The sequence below is a fragment of the Ceratina calcarata genome, unplaced genomic scaffold (genome assembly GCF_001652005.2).
Source record: "Ceratina calcarata isolate Rehan_Ccalc_2016 unplaced genomic scaffold, ASM165200v1 scaffold397.2, whole genome shotgun sequence".
Classification (NCBI taxonomy): Eukaryota; Metazoa; Arthropoda; class Insecta; order Hymenoptera; family Apidae; genus Ceratina; species Ceratina calcarata.
In genome coordinates, this window is record NW_017163090.1 from 1311991 (window position 1) to 1336452 (window position 24462).

The window sequence follows — 24462 nt, forward strand, 5'->3', positions numbered from 1 at the left end:
GGAAATTTTAATATCATTTTCAATTACATTTAACTGTAAATTAAAGTATTTCTCACGTGATTAAAAAATTTTTAAGAAAACTATGAAACTTTAAGATGCAATTGAAACTGTTTTATGCGGCAGTTTCTTGAATCGCAATTTAGACTTCAGACGTGAATTCGTATCGTCGAATAATCCCACTTTACGGAATGGCGTTTCACTGTTTATTTTCTCGGAAGGAATCGAATCGGCTTGCAATTAATGGCCAGTCTAACAAGGCTTAAAGGTTAAAGCTATTCAGGGTAGCAGTTAGAAGACTATCCTTCGCACCTTATCTAAATTTAGAGCCAAGTGGGACGTCGATAAACGTTTCGAACACGAAATCTTTTATGCAGGAGTCTGACAAAAATCTAAGAGCTTTCGGCACGGATTACGAAAGTTAATATACTCGAGCTGGACAGGAGGGATTAGAATCAGTTCAAGGATTTCATTCCAACATTATTCGTCTCGGTGCTTCACCCAGTTTTTACTCGGACAATGCCGTAATTACATCAGCACCAATTTTACCTACTCGACCATCAGGCAATTTATTCGTACGATTTCGAAAATTTCAATCTGCCCACACACACACACACGAGATGCTTCATATTTCTATACATACTTCATACATACTTCAGCTAATATTCGCAGCATGTTAATAAAATTACTCATTTTCATCGAACCATTGCGTCGACGTCGAAGTATACATATATCTAGCACGTCCTCCATCAAATCGGATCATTGAGATGATTTCATTGAAAATCGAAAACTAACTGCGTTTCCGTGGCAACTGTATTGAAACCCGAAACGATCCTCGATATATGCCGAACAAAACGCCCCAATCAAACGAGCATTCTATCTCCATTATATGCTACGCCGCCCCCGCGTTTCATGCCCAGCTCGTTGGTAACCACATTTTCGTTTCCCGTTACACCGATGACGCAAACACATCGCCGCGACGCGCCATGCTGCGTCGGAGACCCCGCAATCATACGGAAATTATGCGAACGTCGCACCGCCCCGCTCTGTACGCAATTTCGATGATTATCAACCTACCACCCCCTCTCTCTTTCTGTGTCCGCAGACGACATAATAACGCCGGTGTACGTCGCGCCGACGAAGTCGCCGACGACGCTTAGGCCGAAGCATCACAAAGAGGACATGAAGGAACGTCTATCCTGCGACGACGAGGAGGACTGCGAGGAGGGCTCCGGGGAACCGGTCACCACCGAAGAAATCTTCGTCACTTCCGTCACTGGTCTGTTTCTCTCAATAATTATTTTTTCCTTGAATTTGGTGGCTCCAAATAAATAAAGTAGCTCTGTATTAACAATCTTATTTTTAACGAAATATTTGGGACATGTAGTTTTTGTATCGATCTTTTCCTTCATATTCAGAGTAAAAATACAGGGAATAAGTCGCAACTTAATTCCTTCACAAATTCTATTTTTAATTAATTAAAGCAAGTTATAATTGAAGGAATGAGGAAAATGACCATTGAATATCTTAAGAAGATTTTCTTGTCAATTTTCTATTTAAATCAAAATGACAAGTAATTGAAATTTTATACCATGACTGTCCTATGATTTCTTAGGAAGATTTGTGTCCCCCGTATAGTGGGACACTTACAAGTGTTCCTTATTATCGGAAGCCATTGGAACGACGCGACCAAGACTTCAAAGACCCTTTATATCTCTCGGTCCGAAGGTTCTGAATATGAGCCTAAAGAAAGATATTAAGAAATAACTTTCTAATAATACGCGATCTCCCTTCGTGTCTCTGATTGCTATTCCTTTAAGATTTCCTTAACTACGGAAAAAGTTTGCGAATAAGAAGCATGCGCGGTGGACACGTGTAGCCCTCGAGTGAAAGATAAGTAATAACAGTGATCTTTGCCACGGTCGGAGAACCTAAAATTCTTAACTCAATTTCTCTGAGCCTACGAGCGAACCACACGAACCTCGGTATTGATTTTCCGCACACGATTTCCTCTCGTTCATTTCCTGCCCTACTATGTATGTGTACACCTCCGTTCATAACTCTCAGGATATCCACAAGTGTCTGATCAGACAAATTAGTAATTTCCATAAATTTAAAGTATTATAATAAATCAAGATACAGAAAAATCTTGAAGTTATAATTATACAATAAATCACGAACAGACTGAATATGATTATTTTTCAAATAAAATGCACCCGCATGTAAAACGGAGTGTTTTCAAAAACATTGTAGGTATTATTTTTTTTTTCCAAGAGTTCTTTCATTCAGAGGTATATCTAGTTGTTTGTTCAAAACGCACAGAGAGGCGAAATAGTTTTACAATTCTCCCCAGAAGGTTTGCAAAAAATATTGTTGAACGCGTGTCTGTTTGTACGAGAGGCTCTCGACTTGGGAAACAGTGACCACAATATTTATCGCTCAGCTTGGACACTCATTCCCATAGCAGTCGTACAACCGTTTTTTTCATTAACGTTATTACGTTTATTCTTCTGGAGTAAATGCATAACTCAAATTAAATTTGAAAATTATTATAATAGAAGCTTTCAAAATTCGAGCTTTAAAAATGTAATTCCTATTATTCTAAATAGTACCGGCAACGATTTAAACTTTTCATTAATTACACAACATTTTCGAAATTATTACAAAAACGGGATAGAAGCGAATGGAGTAGAACTAAACTCCTGCTTTTAATAATCTCTGTGATGAATTTTAAAACGATACATTAGGTTAAAATTACAGCATATATGAAATCAAAATGAACTCTAGGCGAGAGTGTAGACGTGGAAAATCGAGCCCACACACGTGCAACAAGAATCTCCGGCAAACAGGCCGGAAAACCGCGATGAAAAACGCTATCAAAATTTGAAGCGCCCTCGGCTCCGCCGAGATTTCCGCCTCGTGGCCAGGCGTATTAATATTTATTGCCAGCGAGATCAGCTCCGCTTCGAGATTGTTCCCCCCACTCTCCCCTCATTACGCGTTTTATAATTGAGGCAAGAGGTTCGCCGTGACCGGTAAAACCTAAACGAATAAAAAGAGGAATGCTGCGAGGTCGTGGGAGGAGGAACGCACGCGAAAACTCGTTATGGAAATATCTGGCCCATCGTGGGCGTTCATCTGCATATCCCATGGCTTGATACGATGAAAAACTTCACCAGCCCCGGACTAACACCCGTTATGTTGACCGTCACGAAAATACCCCGTTCGATGCGACTTTTTCACTGCACTTTTCATTTGCGGAATGGTAGGCGGATACTCGCCTCCGCTCTTTCCACTCCTGTCCGCCGCGGTTAAAGCAATTCCGAACGAAAATTGTTCACCGGTACGATAATACGTTATTCCATTTTTACCCTTTCGCTTCTATTATTCGGCATTTGCTGACGGTAATAAAACGAAAATATATGTATACAATTCACTTCTGGTGGTCCTGGACTTCGATACTATTCAAAGATGTGCCAGTCTATCGAGTTATTGTTAATCTAAAAGCGAAATGATAGAAATTACATTATTTCCTTAACTGGCGTAATCATTTAAATAAGAATATGACAGTTTAATTAAAGACGATTTTTGATCAGATTAACTAGCCTCGGTTTTTGGATTATGCTGTTAGGAAGAGAATACTTCGATCGGCGAATCCTAAGCGGTTAATGAACCTACCCGGTAGACATATTGTAACTAGTTCAACCGCAAATCGATGGTGAACATCGTACACCGAGCTTTCTACCCTGTTACGTTTTGTACATGCATTAACGTAAAATTATAATTAGGATTTTTCAGACGATTGTAGTAACTGAGTCAAAACCGAATTGAATATTGAATTACTGAAAACTAAAACAATTTCATGAAAGTCCATTAGTGCCTAATAGATACTTTAAGAAGTTGACATATAAATCTCTCGTAACGATCATTGCATATTCAAGTACGTGTACTCGAAATTAACACAACTTGTTACACACCTGACTTAACCATCCTAATTTAATTTCTCTCCGAAGCAGATATATTTACTTAAAGCCATAATTGACATTTATTACTCCGTCATTATCTAATTAAGTACACCTTTACTCCAAAACTTAAAGAAAAAAAATGAATTGAGATCTGCTCATTATTTTTTATGATTGAAATGATCGAAGATTGAAATGATTCATTTACTTCTTATAAAGATAACAAGAATTTCTCTATTGAAGGATTTTACCATTTGCGTTCTGTAGTCAATGTATAAAGGGCTACACTGACAAAGGCATGCACGTTGAATACGAACCGAGCCATGACAATTGAAGAATTAAGTTGCGTTATCATTCACATTCTTTGATCATCCCAGTGAGCGTGTAAGCTCGGTGCGGGAATGATTGAACGATTGTTCCTGGGAACCGCGAAACACACACGAGTCCCTCTGGCTCGGCGGTGATCCCGCAACGTGGCCGGCGGCCACGCACGCGTGAATATCGCCGGCCTACGCACGCGTAAATATTGTCGGTAGCACGTTACTACCCCATCCCCTGTTTGGAGCCAATCAGATACGCGTACCTAATTGCAGCAGCCGGCTGCCGCTCCGCTATACCCTCGACTCTCTACTCTCTCCTTTTCCAAACCAGACTCGAGCTCGGTGGCGTACACGACGGCCCGCGAGTACACGACCAGTCACGTCAGCACGCAAACGTCTCCAAGCTCGCCGTCCTCGACATCGACCCGGGACATCGTCACCGTCTCCGTCCAGTACAATGTGTCAACCACAGACTTTGAAACCAGCCATCCTAGGTGAGTTTACTGCTATCTCTGAATCAACGAAAACACCCCCGCAGCGATGTTCGTTCAGACTAACAATAACCACGCGTAATTGCTTAACTCGTTCCCCAAATTTCCGGGGAAACATGCCCTTACGATGACACCTTCCGGCTTGAGATAACTGCCTTTCTCTTAAAAGAAGTTTCTTGCCTTCTACCAAAAATAATTCACTTTTATTCGTTGCTCTTTTTTCCTTGAACAAGTTTATTTTCTTATACTGAAAGCAATTGCGTGTGCTACAATTATTTAAACAGTTATTTCGATATTTTAATTAAAACTTTTTTATTTGATTTGAGTGAGTGTCGTATATCATTTTTCTTCCTGTAAACTGTAACTCGGTGATCGAGAAATCTTTTAAGCAGTTCGGCCAATTATTGGGTAAAGTTTCTTGAGGGCGAAGTATGCTGTGACACTTTTGTTTAATACAATCTGCTGTATAATACGTATTGAAGTTTAATTATAATTTATTATAATTATNGCAATGTTCTTCCGACGTGTGATTTCTTTTTAAAAAATGCATTTCTAAAGTGCATAAACTTTTGGGATTGAGTGTGCAGCCAATACATCCTTAAACAAATGTTCTCGGATATGTTTTGAGATTAAAAGGAATTACTTTTTTCAATTTCCATAAATCGTAATAAGAGTAGTTCCAACAGTAATTCTATATATTTTTGATATTTTATAAATATATCAGTTATTACAGATTTCAATAACAGGGTCATTTTCAAAATGATGCTGATAAACGTGACGAATATTGACTATATTAAATTGATGCGCGCACGACCATATTGTTTGTTTTTATCGTTAATTAAATTCCTTAACGAAATTAAGAGTCAAATACGATCTGTACTTTAATATATGTATACTTAAAAACCGGAATAACTAAAATGTTATTATACAGAAATGTAAATTATATTTCTAAAGACATTCATATTAAATAATATTTCCAGCTGTTATTATATTCTCCATTCACATTTTGCAATCATGTCCTGTTTAAATATTATTTTAATATCAATTAATGCTACAATGGTGCTGATTGCGTAATATTACCGATCGTTGTAACCATTTCAATTTCATCGTGATAATATCAGTTTATTTTCATTTTATTAAAAACATTTGAATATTGGTTCAAATTTCTATATGCTATGGACTTTCCTTTTTAATTTGTCTGGCGATTATTAAAAATTTGTTACAAATTCAATTTGAGCAATTAATGAACCATTAACTATTTATTCGTGTTGTATAGAAATCATTATACGATATACGAATACCGCAATAGTTAACAATTCTTCTTTATAATATTTAAGACATTTATGCTGTTAAATAAATAAAGATATTTCACATTGCAGCAGCGTTGTGACGCAAAGATCGACAACTGTGACGACCCAAACGACTACCACGGAGATGACGGACCCGCCGCCGCCACCGATATACCCTCCGATACCCACGCCGCCTAAGAACAATAATAACAAGAGGATAACATCCGAGGCGGAGGAGAACGCCGCCTTGATAATCGGCATCATAGCAGCCGCGTTGATCGCGATCATTCTGATCATACTGATCATCCTCAAGTTCAAGAATCGGCCGGAGGCCAGCTGCAAGATGGACGAGACGAAGACGTTCTGCCAGGACCCGAACGCTGCATTGCTCGGCGCCGCTGGCTCCGGGCAGGCGTTTAACGGCGCGTTGAAGAACGGCGCGAACTGCAGCAAACCTCACAAGAAACGGGAACTGATAGACATCAAAGAGTGGTACGTGTAGAGCCGGCCCGGCCGTCGCCGTCTTCAACATTTCATGCGTCCGCTTCACGGCTGCACACACGTGTCGCTTTTCTTTACTTTCCGTTATCCCCGGGATGAATGACGCGACCAGTCGTCTGAGGACTGCTTGATGAAGAAACGTGTGAAGCATCTTTACTTAGGTTCTTCGTTGGTGCTAGGGGAACTATTAGCCGTAGTCGAGAAACGCGTTGACGAAACGTATAGGACGATGTCCCCTCGCGAACGACGAGATATGAACAGTGTTCGCGTGCGGCTCGACGGATCACGAACTGTACCGTTGGAGTCGTGATCGATGAGAATTTCCGTTTACGGGAGCAGGGATTGATCGCAGACGCTGGTTCGATCATCGGTCAGTTCGAGCCACAAGCATATCCGATGTCTGACATAATCGACGCCGGCGATGATCTTCTTAGCGGGGCGATCGCGCTCGTCCGACGAGTCGGAACGAGCCAAGGCTGATTCGCGTCAGTCGGAAATTCAAGATATACATACGGCATCGAGGGTGTGCGTCAGAAACAGAGAAATGCATCGTACCGTTGTGCCGATCGAAAATCGCAGAGCACAGCGTCATCGCTCTTCGTTAAGAAAAAATGAAAATCGACGCTCGGCTTTGATTCCAGCACTTCTCCGACGAATTCGAATATCGAGACCTCTATGAAATGTAAATCCGTACACACTCTGGTGGCTCGTCGACTAGCCGTGAAATCAAACTTCCTCCTTGTTGCTGATAAATTGTTAGTTGTGTATTATATTCATTGTACATGAGAAAATTTGTTACCGCGATAGCGTTTACGTGTATGATCTTAAATTAGGTCGACAGGCATTCAAGATTGTATTACTCGAAGCACCGCGTCAAGGATGGAGGAATAATGAAAATCCTTTTGATTGAGAGTTGTCGAAACGCGATCGGGAAAGTGTTGGAACTAACGCGCAAGGAAAGTATCAATACGAACGATCCTATCTAGCAATTAATGAACTTATTGTTGTATAGAAGAAAAAAAAAATATATATATATATATATATATATACATATACGATATTTATCGATTATGTTATGCGTGTAAATTGTTTATTAAATTATATAGATTTTATTAAACACGATGGAAGAGAGAGAGAGAGCGTGTGTGGATGCGTGTTAAATGTGTGCATGCTGCGATTAGAATGAACGGACAAGAGAGACGATGATAGTCCGCGTTGTTTTGTTTGAACGTAAAGAAGCAACTCAAAGTAACGTCGGTGTATTTAAACACGTAAGTAAAACGCGTCCGCGTGGAACGTGACGGGAAACGAAGAGACGTTAAGTTTTAAGTGATAACGCTCGAAGGACGCTGTTCGAAAAGTAGCGAACGACACGTAGCCATGTGCAGATCGATGCTTAAACGTATACACAGGGTGTGAATGCAATTGCCAAAGAGGGAAGAGTAATCGAATCGAATCCAACCGGTGTTTAACCCTTTGATGTCCGATGCCGTCTTACATTGGTTCAGCCGTCGTCGTCACTTGTTGCTTCTTAAGCGTTCTGCACACATTGGAACCGTGTTGCCTTGCGCGAATTTTTTTTTTTACTATCAGGCTTTATGGATTCATTTCAATTATATCAAGTGTATGTATTGCAATGAAAAGTGTGCGCATCGCAATATGTTTCAATGTGTGCAGTGCATTTAGTGTCCTGTTATTTAAACGCTTCAGTGGTATCGTTTTCATTTCTTTAAGGGAGTCGCAACCGGTGGAAAGGAAATCATTTATTATTCTGAAAATTGCATTCGATCGATATTATCTGTTAACTTGATGAACAATCAGAACGTTTGAAAAAGAATCACGATTTTTCAGATATTAAGTAATTTCCTGTTAACTGATTACGACTTCCTCGCATCTCATTCTCACGTTGATTTCGTTCGCAACTCCTTTGACGTTTCTGTGATACTTCTATTGACTAAAGTACTGTATGATACCTCTGTGTAAACAAGCTTCGTCAGTTAAGAAATAAAGTTTTCTGTACGAATTAAAGTAGTGAAAGCTCATGGATCATGTAGGGCCGCAAAGGGTTAAATATATTGGCGCATCGCACGGATCTAAGTCTATCTATGAATCCGAGGCCACTTTTCCTTGTCGAGCTCTGTCGCCTCTACGGAAACTCTCCAGCTTCCTGTCATCGGTGCAAAACTCTTCTCACAAAGAAAACACGGACAACAAAACTTTCAAAGACAATGAGAAAAAGCTAATATAGTTGTCCACCTCTATTTTCGTATTTTCCTGCTTGGTGTGCGCACCCTGCTTTCCAACAGGCTTCGAACAGTCCAGACTGGTACATAATATTGAATCAAATTTTCTCATCTTAACGATGAAAGGCGATAATTCGAATTGTTGATTAGTTAAATACACCGCCAGTCTAGATTGCAAAATACCCAGTTGGTGCATAGAACGCAGAGATTGTATGAACCTAAGCTACTATAAGATCACTGACTTGATCACCTCTAATATTGTGAATTTTCGATGCCATCTGAATTCGTATAAGAAACCCTTTCATTGCCAGAGACACTAGTCCCACCTGCTTCTTTTCGACGAATAAAAATTATGCCGACCAGTAAATAGATAAAAAAATTACTTTCAAAAGACTTCTGACTGCGAGAGAATTAGAAAAAATCTGCTACGACTCTTGAAACGTTTCTCGGGAACGTAATGTTACACTAACGAGGAAGCAATAACACAAAGTGATAAGGAAAGGAGGTGGAAGTTAGAAGTTAAATTGATTCAATGATCGTTCCCAACGGGATAAAATCAAATCGATGGAACAGATTTTTCATTCCACGTTATCTCTTCCCCCACGATGCGAAACAGTCGTTTAAGTGATATTAATTAAAACAAACACCCGGGCAGAGGTACGAGAAACGCAAGTTTGCTCTTTGTCCGACTTTAAACGACTTATAGAAAGTTCGCCCGGCTGGCATTTTCACATCCGATTCGCTCGGCCTTTTGTTAATCCCATGGAGCCTTAACTCGAGACATGCTCGCTAACGAGCGGACTCATTAGCCTCGTTATGAGCAACTATAAACGCGCTCCAACGCACTTCTCTTTGATACCTCACGAGCTCTCCGTTATAATACTTCAATCAACTCGCATAAAATACTTTTATATCGCTTTCCACGTGTCGTCGCCGTTTTGAGGTATTAGTCGAAGACTCGCTACTCTTTCCCTAAGCGTGTTCGTTGCGATCTTCCATCTATAGACACCGAGCAATCACATTCGTTGATTTTTCAAATAATTACCCGACTTCGGATGATTTTATCGATATCTAAGAATTATCTCTTCTTAATCTATGCATATAAGTAAACCTAAATGCACCAAGTCTTTTCGGATAAAACAAAAAGAAAGTTATATTTAAATTCTTAACACTAAGTTCCTTGGTCGGTCGAGAAAGCGAGCTCGATGATAATAGCTAATGAAAAACTCGTCGCTTTCGACAATGCTGGCTCAGGGAAACACGATTTTCTCAGTTTTAATCAGAAGAAAGTCTAAAAACAAAGTCTGAACCGAACCAATCACGATCTAATCGCTGACGCATATCAAATCAGAAATCTCTTATAAATTATCTCTTTGGGATGACGAAAGGAAGAAATTGTCGAAACGTGCGACATGCAAAAAATGAAGGAAAATCGGATAAACCGGGGCTGATGGAAAATCTTTGTGTGCACAACTGTTATTAACAGAAAGAAACAATTGTTCAAAACACAATGCCAAAGTATATCTTACAAATTTTCTAAAAGTTACAAAAATCATAGGAAAAACAAAAAGTATCATTCGGATAACGACGGTTCCATAGCTTAATCGCACAAGAGCTTAATGGATGCAAATGCAAAAATCTCAAAAAAAAAAAAACATCATAGCATTCTTCCCTTTCATTTTCAATCATTTTCTTATACACACCAACTATGCGACACTACATTAAATTAATAAAAAAAAAAAAATGATTGCTATATGCGACGCTTAACAATCTTTGCTATCTCAGCTGAACTAAACTTTTGCAATTTCCACCCTTGAGATCATGACTAGACCATAAAATAAAAAGTGTCCATGTAAAATTTTGTACATTTACGTGGCTACAGTTGAGCGGGCAGTCTTAACGATATCGTCATTGACGCAATACCTTCGAATTTATGCGTTTCAAATGTAAATACGCTTACTTCTTCCAGTTTCAACCTCTAAAAATTTAAAAGAAAAAGAAGAAAATCTACTCGAATGAAAGTAACAAGGAAATTCAATCTAATATGATAAATCAAAAATATGTATAGTTAACAGAGCGTCCTGGCACTTTCGTATTAACGGGGCGACAATTGATAATTAATGCTTCCTACGTATTTGCTTGAATTCGCTTTTAGTAGTGATTTATCACACAATAAATTATGCGATTATTTAGAGTATCGAATGTTTAATGAATAATAATCGAGAACACTCATAATTTTTTTTATCCTATGTAAATAACATCTACAACATTATTCTATATTTCCTTGCTTGTTCGACTGTAAAACGTTCATGATTTCTTTAAGAAATAAAGAGAAAAACTGTTACTTAGATTCTACAGACATTTTAATACTCTGTCAAATGCAAAATTACACTAGTTTATTTTCATCTAAGAAAACTGATAAAATATAATAATCTCAATTGTATTCGTAATTGAGTGAACACTGAAAATCCATTGTGAACCATGCAAGTGCAATTATTTTATAACACATATGGAAAAGCGAGTTCAGTATGAAAATCGACTACAGTACAAACATAATTTCTCTCCGCAAGTAATTAATCTTCGAAACGACCACGACACTATGTTTATCAGATCGGTTGACCATATCAAAGCGTTGCCACGTAATTCTTCAACGATTGTATCCGCGTATGTGTTCGTTAATATGAAAGTACCGTAGCGAGTATAATTTTTCTCTTTCCTTCTTTCGAGAACAATTTCAATGATTACACTTTGCTTGGTCACGAGCGAACTAGCGAAATCATCGTTAAACACTACTACACTACTACTACTACTATTACTACTACTACTAATAATAATAATCAAGATGCACACCGCGTCTGCCGATTTATGGAGAAGCGCGAACATATTGTTATCACTGCCCTCCAAACTCCTTATCTGCATATCCTTCGATGTACTGACGACTAACGACAAGACGTTTATACTAAAATAATTAACTTCTAATTAAGATATTATCTTATCGAGAAACAATGTTATTCCAACTTTAACTTAAACCTCGAAACGAAGCGTGCCGCGGACGTCGCGCTTATCTAAAATCTTTAATATTTTAACTGTGTAGATAGTGCGGTAACAGTGGACGCATAAGAGATTGAAAATGGATTAGAATGAAAGTGAGAAATAACTTGTAAACTGGAACGAATGCCGTGGGTGTATGAACGTAGACGTCAGAGAGGCACGTATACAGAGAAGAGAGGACAGTCCATAAGATTAGAAAGAGTGTGAAGAATCGCGAAGAGAGCATCGTTGGATAGTGTACATGCAGAAACCCATAAAATGCGAAAAGAAAAATTGAAAAAAATAGTAAGCTCACAAGTGTATCTAGACTCGCTACAGCTAGATGGAATTATATTTTACAATTGTACAGTTATTACACTTACGGAGCGCATTAAGCCCGTTCAGTCTATAGATAGCGAAGAATAACTTTGTTCAGAAACAAGCCGAAGGGAACGTCGTCCCACCTTAAACGAATCATTTCCAGCCGATGAATTTTATTCCTGTTACATGCGATAATCGTAATAATTTTTCTGAATTCGAAATTGTTTAAAAAATTCAAGAGATCATCAATTTTAAGGTGAAATAATGTGAAAAGCCAGAGAAATGCTAGCTCGCTCTTTTCAGTTTCATTTTTTCAAGTCACGTAATTCAATTAGAACAAGATCGCGTGTATTGAGTTGAGAAACGATCCGTTTAGAGCGTGGAACGACACAGTATAATAAAACAGGCGACGAGACGTTAGTATAAAGTTTCGCGGGATATTTTTGTTCTTTGAATACATAAGCTGAGGCTCCCGATTTTTACATGTATGTAGACCATTATATGTGTATGTGTGTATAGTAGGATTCGAGCGCGTGCACCGGAACTCCACTTCGGACAAAGAAAGGGTATGTACGTATATACACGTTCGAACCGTGAAAATATATGCAATATGTCAATCCAAGAAGAAGAAAAAGAAAATGGAAGAGGATCGGGCCGATCTCTCGGCTCGCTTCTCTTATCTTTCTTTTTTGGAAGCTAAACGTGAACGCGAACGAGATACTTATAAAATACGAGCTGTAGCATAAACGACAATGCGTTTAGATTTTTTACACGTCAATGCGAAGCCTCTAATACCGTTTCGTTAGAATTCCCGATTTGTAAATGCGCGCAGAGATTTTCAACGCTACGACGCATACTATAATTAACTTCTAATTAAGATATTATCTTATCGAGAAACAATGTTATTCCAACTTTAACTTAAACCTCGAAACGAAGCGTGCCGCGGACGTCGCGCTTATCTAAAATCTTTAATATTTTAACTGTGTAGATAGTGCGGTAACAGTGGACGCATAAGAGATTGAAAATGGATTAGAATGAAAGTGAGAAATAACTTGTAAACTGGAACGAATGCCGTGGGTGTATGAACGTAGACGTCAGAGAGGCACGTATACAGAGAAGAGAGGACAGTCCATAAGATTAGAAAGAGTGTGAAGAATCGCGAAGAGAGCATCGTTGGATAGTGTACATGCAGAAACCCATAAAATGCGAAAAGAAAAATTGAAAAAAATAGTAAGCTCACAAGTGTATCTAGACTCGCTACAGCTAGATGGAATTATATTTTACAATTGTACAGTTATTACACTTACGGAGCGCATTAAGCCCGTTCAGTCTATAGATAGCGAAGAATAACTTTGTTCAGAAACAAGCCGAAGGGAACGTCGTCCCACCTTAAACGAATCATTTCCAGCCGATGAATTTTATTCCTGTTACATGCGATAATCGTAATAATTTTTCTGAATTCGAAATTGTTTAAAAAATTCAAGAGATCATCAATTTTAAGGTGAAATAATGTGAAAAGCCAGAGAAATGCTAGCTCGCTCTTTTCAGTTTCATTTTTTCAAGTCACGTAATTCAATTAGAACAAGATCGCGTGTATTGAGTTGAGAAACGATCCGTTTAGAGCGTGGAACGACACAGTATAATAAAACAGGCGACGAGACGTTAGTATAAAGTTTCGCGGGATATTTTTGTTCTTTGAATACATAAGCTGAGGCTCCCGATTTTTACATGTATGTAGACCATTATATGTGTATGTGTGTATAGTAGGATTCGAGCGCGTGCACCGGAACTCCACTTCGGACAAAGAAAGGGTATGTACGTATATACACGTTCGAACCGTGAAAATATATGCAATATGTCAATCCAAGAAGAAGAAAAAGAAAATGGAAGAGGATCGGGCCGATCTCTCGGCTCGCTTCTCTTATCTTTCTTTTTTGGAAGCTAAACGTGAACGCGAACGAGATACTTATAAAATACGAGCTGTAGCATAAACGACAATGCGTTTAGATTTTTTACACGTCAATGCGAAGCCTCTAATACCGTTTCGTTAGAATTCCCGATTTGTAAATGCGCGCAGAGATTTTCAACGCTACGACGCATACTAACTATGCTATTGATTGCCAGTTTCGATCTTGTTTTCCATTCGCGTAGACTGTTCTGTGTGTTTTAAACGGGAAACGGGTGAAGAGGACGAGTGCAAAATGTAAGAAAAAAAAGAAAACAAGAGGAATCAGCGTCGTTTTGCGATTTGGCAATACACGACGTCAGTGCACGTACAGATACACGTACACTGATACACACATAGTATGACAGTGCGCGCACGAGCGCGGTTCATGAAGAGATCTCTTTAACAAACTGGAGATGTGTAAATATAGAGATAACGCCGTAACTACGAAATTATATGAATAAAGTATTAAAAATATGTAAGACGTTTCTTTTATCCCTTTAAATGATTAATTATATCTAATTACAGATACAATAACAATTAAAATGATTTCATTTGAGAAACGTTCAGACCAGCTGAAATGGGTGGAAGGGAATATTAAAAAGGACATCGTCCACTCTGTATACCAGATTCAAAATCAGCAATCTCTTTCCGAGTGGACCAGAATCTCTCTTTCACAAATCGAATTTCTGTTATTTCATTCAAATAAAACATGCAATAAAAATATAGTACGTGTCTCAATTTCTATTCATTCTTTTCTATAATTCTATGTGTAATCTTAAACCAATAAATAGAAATTGTAATGTGAGGAGAAATTAATCTCAAACGAGCGATAGATGCTTCATAAAAATGTTACATTCTATAATAAGCAGAGCAGCGCAGCAACTAGCATAAACCGAGTGACTGTGGAGGGAATACGGGTGGAGGTCGCTGGACGGCCTTGGCGGAGTGCGGGGCGATTGCACATGGTATATCTCGTCTGTGATAACTTCTATAAATCCTGTCTCTGCTACAGTGGAACAGAACAGATTCCTACTAACTATATGGGTTCTCGTATATGCTACGGTGAAGCCCTTTCAAGAGTCGTCCTCTTGGTGGGAGCACTTGTACGAGAACGACGAAATCCCAAGCATGAGCACTCTCATCAACTCCTTACATTTTACAAAATTATTAATAACGACTAAATTAATTACATTAAAGAAATAAACCTTTTTAATTCCTCCATATAATGACTCAATCTATTGGTTCAGAATATCTGAACAAGTAATGTTAATGATGCATCATTTTCTCTCTATAATCTTATCTATCTATGGTGTACCTCACGATTTTTCCGGCTAGAATTCAACGTTGGTGTCTTTACGAAATCGTATCGTACGAGTTCGGAGAGTCTTCATCTATGACAGTAATGTTAAAGTAAAGTTCCTCATGGCATACGTAGCGAAATCTCCGAATTCGTTTCAGTTCGTAACGCGGTATAAAAGGATAACTCGTGTACGCATACCAGCCGAGTGCTGCTAGGGTTCTTGGAAACAATGCACTTGCCCAAACTAGTGAATCGTCTTCGTAACTATAGCGCCCACGAGGAATTTCTTATCGGACTGTATACCGTGACGGGCGCCTCGACGAATAAGGCAAAGTGTGCTGGTGTCAGCTCCCTCGCAGAGGATTAGAAATTACGATCGCGATCAGGGAGTGATCTTCAAGAATCTCGTCGCTCGTTTATACGTTTACCCCTGAAGTCCATCGACGTGGCCGAAATAGTGTCGTTAATTCTTATTTTTACCGAGGAATTACATAATGTACGTGGATGACTCACGCACAGGGTGAATAAGGGGGGACGTGTAAACGTCAAAATCGTGCTGCAACGGTTTCCGCACGTTTCAGGTATGGTGAACGAAAGTACTGGCCTGGCCTCGTCTGTACGACTGATCCAACACACGATCTGCATGAGATCTTACGTGCACTACAATCGTTAAATCGGTAATCGTCGTCGACTGACATGTATGTTATCGCTGATTAGTATGTCGTGACGATGTCGATTGCGACGACGTGCTGCCATTAGAATTTCTGCAAAGGTGTACGTTCCTCGTGTTAGACGTTCGACTTCTTAAAACAGTTTTAAATGGGATATCTCGGCTCGCGGTGCAGACCCTGTCAGTTGTGAGGCGAAATCGATTTTGTGAAGATGATTGTTTTCAATGGTGTCCAGCGAGATTCGTGCAATTTCATGTTTGTCGGAACGATGACTGATACAGCGTAACAGATTCCTCAAGGTTACATGAGTAATGGATAAATCGAATCTCAACTGTATTAGAGTACACGTACATAGTCTCATTTTGTTCTTTCCGTCTGTTTCGTGATTCGTTTTGTGCAATACACCGTTTCGTGATTTAAATTCCCTCAAATTTTCTTGTTAGCCGTTACACTGTTTATCATTTCAAATCCAGATACATTACAAATCGTACAGTGTTTTTTCTTTGACATTCCAGTTTGGACCTTGACAAGAGATCGAAAGGATTTACGATGACCGAGGAATATCGCACAGTTCTCCAGTGAACAGAGAGCATACCACCGAGAGATGGCAATATTTAAATTGAAGATACTAAAGCACAGGTGTATGATTTCATAGTCGTGGAAAGCATTCGCCTTTTTTATCGAAACCTGCGACCACAGATATTCGTCGTTAACCGAACAAAACAGTTTTGTTCGCGCCCTGTTCGTTGCTTGACAAATGCCAGCACCGCCTCCACCTCTCTCAAGTTTGCCAGACGCACCTATGTGCGAGAAAACCGAAGTGAACGATGCAGATTCTCTGCCACCGTGGGCGAAAATTACTCTTACATCTGCAGAGGCGGAAATTGAAAAACTGATAGCGCGGAACGAGTTGAAGGATGCGGAAGTCACGTATTTTTGTCAAGTTGAACCGATCTTGCAAGATGGACCACAGTAAGTGTCCACTGTCTTCAAGTCATTGTTCTATTAAGTGGTTCACGTATTTATATAAATTCAACTTCGTAGATGCGGTCTGGTGGCACTTGCGATGGCGTCGCAGGAATACACAAAGCCAGTTTCCGTTAGTCAGCTTTTAGCAGAGGCTCGTGTGAGAGGTTTCACCCAACACGGAGAGGTGTACAGCGTCGATTTCATGGGTACACTAGCTGCCGAATATTTACCTGACCATAGACCGGATATCTTAGTGGATTTGCAACAGTGCCCAGACACGTTAACGCACGCTTTAGCTCACGGTGCAATGGTACTGATCCCATACGACTCCGACTTCAATCATGCACCATGCTTAAAAAGAGGCCATAAAGCCCACTGGGCGTTACTCGTGGGTCTAATCTCGTCTAGGTACGTTGCAAGCTTCCTTGCTCGCTCGTTAGTTAAAACTGAACATGTTTAGGATGTGTTGTGTGCCATTTTCAGACAAGGATATCATGTGTTAGCTCGTCATGGAAAATCGCGTCATTTAGCTTGTTGGCCATTACGCGATTTGATCGAAAGCAACGGCAACTTGGAGGAGGAGGGAACGGCCAAACACGCAGGAGGATACGTGATACCGAAGGGTGGTGTCGGCGGTCAGAGAGGTTTGCGCGGCAGGGCACTTGCGTTACACCCATACATATAAAAATCGTGTACAAGAATTGTAGGTAATTAATATCACACAGCGAAAGACAGAAACTATTACTACTACTACTACTACTACTACTATACTACTACTACTACTACTACTACTACTACTACTCTTGACTGTACTATTATTGTATCCACACAATACGGTAAAACGATAAAACATTGAACGGCGTAATGTTTGCACAGCTACTACGGAATTTGATTATTTATAAAATTGTAAATGCTTTTAAGTATAACGTATGCGTATCAAGTTTCATTTTTGTAGTCAATTTCAACAAACAGTCAAACAGTTCGAAGGGCGAACAGAAAAATCACCGTGTTCGGTATTAAACGCAACGATGTTTGATATCCATTCATCGCAATGTAAATAATGATTTATATATCGTTTGACTTACATATACGCGCGACCGATTTGAAAGATTGTTCATTTCGTTGTTCGATCGCATCGAGTTCCATCTACGATGCAGAGAATAAGAGAGTGCAACGGGCATGTAACATGTGCACGAGGAGAAAAAGTTTATATAGAGTATCTGCATAATATAAATATCTAAGTGTAATAGCTAGAATTTATCGAAATCGTAATATTAGCCGGAACGAAAAGATCTAAGTATATTTATTTAGCGGTCGAATCGTAGACTTCCGATTAATAATCACTAACTCTTATTTCACGTTGATATTATAAATGAAGATTAAAATTTCTAGCAAGAGTCTCGCAAATGCATACGACTTAATGTTCGTGTGTTGAGATCGGGCGCATTGCTTTTAAGATACGGATTAAATTCATTTATTAAAACGACTGTTGATTTATATTTCGAGTCACGCGAACGTGTGAGATTTCGCTTAACCGACGTATGCAAATCGAGCAGCTCACTTCCTGATTTATTGTTACATATCACATTCTCTTGTACATAAAACAGTCTTCGAAGCTTTACTAACTTATACGTAGTATTTAACGAATTACGATTTGCCTAAGAGAGATAAGAATATATGAATAAATTCTATCGACGGAATTATACGCTGAAATTTTCAAATTCCACGTGTTCAATCACACGAATCAAAGTTCTTCCGCGTTTTTTCAATCTTACTAATCATCAGAATCGATATGCTTTTCTTAGACTTGTGTACGTCTATAATTATGTACACATATTTATCATTTGGTGGCTATGCCAAATGTCTTTCGATCGTATGCGCGAATATAGACAGCTTGAAAATCTATGAAGAATCTGTATCATTAAACATTGCGTTGCATTTCGCGATCACTAAATATTCCGAATGTCTTGGAAGCAAGGCGCTTTGAAGAAAGAATCCTACGACATGCTTGTTTCACTATGTATTTGCCAGTATGTAAATTACAAGCGTAGTCCTTACCAGTATCAATATATAAAACAAAATTACGAAATTCTTGAGATACTCTCTGATCGTAAAGTATCTTAAGTTATTTCTATCGAAAAGTGACGCCGTATACCAGGTACGAAAGAGATATCATATTATTTGTAGATTCCCATGTGTGATTCTCAAATGACAAACAGGAAAAGCATAGATCTTTAATAATGAAAAACGATAATAAAACTGTACCCAAGTGCCGTAAAATAACAAGGTTCATTAATTGAAAATACAAATGAGAATAATTGTACACCGTGCCTGTTTTCACACTATGGAGCTTCTTCGATTCGTTGTCGCGTCATAATCAAAAGAATACTCTTAAGGAGTAAATGAATGAACGCTGTATTTATCATCGGTGCGCGTATGCCGCGTGATTACTTTTGTTTTCTAACGATAATCAAAGAGAACGCGTATTTTTTCCTGCTTCAACGCTACGAGACGCGGGATCGATATATAAAGAAAAATTTTCAAGCGTAACGAAAATATACGTCTTCCGTTACTTACCAGGAGATACCGTCTTCTCACGGAATCAAGAAGTAATCGAGTTCGACTTTTAATGTCATCGTTCAATGTAACATTTGTTATGGAGGGCGTTTTTAATGGGAAAGTTGTACTTTATTTTAATACAAGAGTATTCGACGATTTTTGTTATATATCATATTTGTATCAATGATATTGTAACACCTGCGTAACACGAAAACCACGGAGGCAACAGCAACGGCCGAGGAACAAGACCCGGTGCACGCGTATAGTACCGTGTTACGCTATAAGAGATTAATATTGTGATCATTGTTTATACTTGTTTCTTTTTTCTGTGTAACTCGCGTATTTTACTTGATTTGTTGTCGGTATTTAGCTTTAAACGTGATACAAATACAAAGAGATGTTATCATTTACAAACATGTTTTTAATACATCTTTCTTTCTACTCTTTATTTCTCTCAGTCTCTCTTAATCTGTTCGAATAAATTCTGAATTTATGTGTACGCAAGATCATTTATGATGAGTTGCGATTGGTGCTAGCAGTCATTTAAAATACGTATAATACAATGCCTCATTATTGTAGTCGAGTTACTTGGCTTCAAGCCTTTTCAGAATAGAAATCAAATAACTTGACTAATAGAAGATATAAAATAAAATTGTGCCAATCTGTAAATTTCAATCGTAAGTTCGTAATGAAAGTTTTGAAAAATAGCGGTAGTGTCTAATATCTAAAAGGTAATAGAAAAAAAGAAAGGAGAAGGTAGAAAAGAAATGTTGAATACTTATATCGGATATTACAGGTGCACTGGGATCGTAACAGAATATTGGAAACTGCGTTACATTTATATTTCAAGCTTACAAACATCAACAATATAGCTTTTTCCCACTTTCATCCTTCAATTTGTAACTTCTCCTTATTGTTACCTTCGTTTCTTTAAACATACAGAGTTACCACAAGTTTTCTCTATTTTCTAATTACATCATTACGTCCGCTTGTGTCCTGAGATATGATCCAGAATCACCGACGTCCAATTTCAGCTGGAACGGAATATTTAATAATGGGTTTCTCAGAATTCTCTTTTAATTAAAAAAAAAAGAATTCAATCGTACACCGTTAGATTAATTACATTTATACATTCTTGTTTATAAAACGAATCAATAAATTATGCCGTTTTACATTGTACTCTGCATTATATGCGTGTATAAATATATACAAAGGAAAGGTATTCTGTACAACGATTTTGCAGAATAAAACGACGATGCGTTATGCCCAGGACACAAGCCGTCACTAATTATTACCCTACAAGTTAATAACAATAATATCCTGTATTCGAATATTACGTTTATAATAATATGTATCACATATACGCATTTCATGTTCATTATATCAACAATAGGGGAGTTAAATTAAAAAGAGGCTAGCGTTCTTCACTTATCAGAAATTTATTTTCATTGTCTTTCTCTAATTTTCTCTCTCTCTCTCTCTCTCTCTCTCTCGTGTTTATCACTCAATCTCGACGAGCATTGTACGTGTACTCTCCTTTATTTAAAATCTTTGTTGAAAGGAAAAAGATTATTCCTTATATCCTCTTCCATTTTCTCTCAATACTGTGTGACCTTTATTTTTATCCTGTCCGAGGATGATAAACGGGACCTCGTGGTAATAAAAAATTTATTAGGATGGACCAAACAGCGAAGTAACATTTTTATTACTGATTCAGAAGAGTTAATTTATTTTGAATAAATTAAATTTCACGGCCCACCCTAACATTCATTTACATTTTTCGATCCTCTTGTTTCCTTATTATTTTTAAAACAATCGGCACTTTACAAAACTAACGTTTGAAAAGAAAAACTACAAACGGACGTTGAAAACTGAATACCTTTTAGCAGTAAATTACATTTATCGCGAGGTCCGCAAAATTAATACGTTTACGTATCTGTGTTGCAGGTAATGTATATACAGGTAATGTATTACATACTCTTATACAACACGCCGTTTCACGTTTCAAGGAAAAGCATAAAACAGCAGACACGTGTATAAACATCTCGGAGAATATCTTTTTGAAACGGTCAAACAATATGCACGCGCGTATCAAACCGCCTTAACAAATGTACATAAACACTCTTTGCCTTGTCTTTTTTTTATTTCTTACCACTTTATCAATATTTTACGCAGAGACAGTACGTTTCTGTAAAAGAGGAATCATTCTTTCTCCCCGTGTTCTTTCTACATGTTACCAGCACTTCCAGCATAGCTTCATTCGACAAAGAAAAGATATTCTGATATAAAACGAGGAAAGTAACGATTCTTGGCGCAATAAATGAGAACGCGGATGCATACGGAAGTCCTGGTACATCCCAGTTTTCACTCTCTCATTCTCTCGATCTCACTCTTTCCCGTGTCCCGCCGAGAAGCCAGGTCACGTTTTACAGCCCTTTTAATTGAAGTCTCTCTAATTATTTACCGATAACAAGTTAATCATATATACACACGTCGTTTAAGCCGGCCATAAACGCAATCAAAGACGTCCACGCCAACGACCGTGAAAATTAAACGACGCATCACTCTAATCCATCCATCTCCTTTTTTTAAAATCGTTTTCTACTTTTTTTTTCTCTTTTTAGTCGCTGGTACCAAAAACACGCTCTCAATATATATCCATATGTATAATATATATATACATATTAATTACATCTTTTTTCTGTTTAATTATTGTAAGCTTTGAGCTTGGGCCTGCCTGCCCACGTGTGTTAAAACTTCCTATACACTTATACAGCGACGAAAACCTATAGCGAACGTCACGGCCCACCCTAACATTCATTTACATTTTTCGATCCTCTTGTTTCCTTATTATTTTTAAAACAATCGGCACTTTACAAAACTAACGTTTGAAAAGAAAAACTACAAACGGACGTTGAAAACTGAATACCTTTTAGCAGTAAATTACATTTATCGCGAGGTCCGCAAAATTAATACGTTTACGTATCTGTGTTGCAGGTAATGTATATACAGGTAATGTATTACATACTCTTATACAACACGCCGTTTCACGTTTCAAGGAAAAGCATAAAACAGCAGACACGTGTATAAACATCTCGGAGAATATCTTTTTGAAACGGTCAAACAATATGCACGCGCGTATCAAACCGCCTTAACAAATGTACATAAACACTCTTTGCCTTGTCTTTTTTTTATTTCTTACCACTTTATCAATATTTTACGCAGAGACAGTACGTTTCTGTAAAAGAGGAATCATTCTTTCTCCCCGTGTTCTTTCTACATGTTACCAGCACTTCCAGCATAGCTTCATTCGACAAAGAAAAGATATTCTGATATAAAACGAGGAAAGTAACGATTCTTGGCGCAATAAATGAGAACGCGGATGCATACGGAAGTCCTGGTACATCCCAGTTTTCACTCTCTCATTCTCTCGATCTCACTCTTTCCCGTGTCCCGCCGAGAAGCCAGGTCACGTTTTACAGCCCTTTTAATTGAAGTCTCTCTAATTATTTACCGATAACAAGTTAATCATATATACACACGTCGTTTAAGCCGGCCATAAACGCAATCAAAGACGTCCACGCCAACGACCGTGAAAATTAAACGACGCATCACTCTAATCCATCCATCTCCTTTTTTTAAAATCGTTTTCTACTTTTTTTTTCTCTTTTTAGTCGCTGGTACCAAAAACACGCTCTCAATATATATCCATATGTATAATATATATATACATATTAATTACATCTTTTTTCTGTTTAATTATTGTAAGCTTTGAGCTTGGGCCTGCCTGCCCACGTGTGTTAAAACTTCCTATACACTTATACAGCGACGAAAACCTATAGCGAACGCTTTTTTTTTTTTACTGAATGTGATACCCGGTTTCTGTACCTAAGTACGTGCCCACGCTCCTATAGGTATAGGAATGATATAGCAATCCCTTCTTACCTCTCAAGAAAGATATATTGATCCGTTTCTTTTCTCTTCTCCTCTTGAGAACAAAAAAGGAAAACGCGACGCTGAACCGCGAACATGCTCCTCGCGCGTATCCATTAATGTCTAGTCATCTCGATTTGAACCTCGTCGCGAATTCGTTTCACACCTGGTTCGAAAAAATTAACACGATCCTTCGTGCGTCTTGACTAGAATCGAAAATAATCCTCGAGCGTCTGATTTCTTATTAGTACGAGTTACTCGATTTCAAGTTGTACCAAACAATTTGAAAGTCTTCATCCAAATCATTTTACATTATTTAATTTGCAACAGATATTCAAGTCTTATGACGAGTAGATTAAACAATTTTTAATGTATTTCATAGACAGACATAAATTCGAGTTGGACTTATTTGAGTTCGAACGGATATGGAGTACAGTAACTCGACTAACGAAAACGAATCAGTCCTTAACTCGCGCATTTGTTGCATTCTACGAAGAGATGAATTCATCCTGGCTTTCGAGCACAAACGAAACAATTCACAAAAGGAGACGGAAAGAATGGAGACCGTGAGCACGTATCGCGTAATCGTCGTTACACGTATTTTTTTTCACGAATTCCTAAAGAGGCCGACGCCCCTGACGTGTTAAGCTTATCAATTACACGCAACTTCGACGAGTCGATATCGGCTGAAAAACGCAAGCGTTTATTGGCGAACGAATTAACTAACGACTAAAACCAAAAAGGAGAGAACGGTAAAACGGAAGGAAAAAAATATCAAGGAACATTAAGAGATAATTGCTTACAGGCTATTGCTACCGTGAATTCCAAAAGTGAAGAACAGTTCTTCAACGCATTTCGCTACTGCGTTAGATAGTACAATTATACGAAAGTAAAAACGTATAGTCTTTGCATGTATCAATCACACTGT

The 24462-nt window shown here is 38.4% G+C and overlaps 3 protein-coding genes across 11 annotated transcripts in view; 2 read left to right on the plus strand and 1 right to left on the minus strand.

The window, feature by feature from the left end:
• The window catches only part of LOC108626326 (neurexin-1a-beta-like), a 14037-nt gene extending 1910 nt beyond the window's left edge, over positions 1–12127 (plus strand). For 2 of the 3 annotated variants that reach the window (XM_026814772.1, XM_026814775.1), the window contains exons 3-5: positions 1103–1276; positions 4611–4773; positions 6150–12127. In XM_026814772.1, coding sequence (XP_026670573.1) covers positions 1103–1276; positions 4611–4773; positions 6150–6561 — 749 coding nt within the window. In that variant the 3' untranslated portion in view covers positions 6562–12127. The remainder of the gene's footprint in view (positions 1–1102; positions 1277–4610; positions 4774–6149) is intronic. The other variant, XM_026814773.1, reaches the window with a different exon arrangement.
• KrT95D (phosphofurin acidic cluster sorting protein KrT95D) overlaps positions 1723–24462 on the minus strand; it is a 48338-nt gene continuing 25598 nt past the window's right edge. Inside the window, exon 13 of the transcript XR_003389381.1 lies at positions 1723–1740. The gene's annotated coding sequence lies outside the window, so the exon portion shown is untranslated. The remainder of the gene's footprint in view (positions 1741–24462) is intronic.
• LOC108626338 (UPF0692 protein CG33108) lies at positions 15414–17988 on the plus strand. Of its 7 annotated transcripts, none has more exons than XM_018026938.2 (5): positions 15414–15898; positions 15984–16100; positions 16589–17045; positions 17118–17450; positions 17526–17988. In XM_018026938.2, the coding sequence occupies exons 3-5, from the start codon at positions 16831–16833 to the stop codon at positions 17725–17727; spliced, it is 750 nt and encodes a 249-aa protein (XP_017882427.1). In that variant the 5' UTR covers positions 15414–15898; positions 15984–16100; positions 16589–16830; the 3' UTR covers positions 17728–17988. The 7 variants fall into 7 exon arrangements, with proteins under 7 accessions (XP_017882427.1, XP_017882426.1, XP_017882425.1 ...); XM_018026937.2 differs by having other exon boundaries at positions 15984–16079; XM_018026936.2 differs by lacking the exon at positions 15984–16100 and having other exon boundaries at positions 15414–15983.

Excerpts from the sequence above, each read along its gene's own strand:
- LOC108626338 (XM_018026936.2), top strand. The coding sequence starts at position 16,831 with ATGCCAGCACCGCCTCCACCTCTCTCAAGTTTGCCAGACGCACCTATG. Across the intron at positions 17,046-17,117 it reads ATCTTGCAAGATGGACCACA|ATGCGGTCTGGTGGCACTTG; the intron begins GTAAGTGTCCAC and ends TCAACTTCGTAG. Across the intron at positions 17,451-17,525 it reads GTGGGTCTAATCTCGTCTAG|ACAAGGATATCATGTGTTAG; the intron begins GTACGTTGCAAG and ends TGCCATTTTCAG.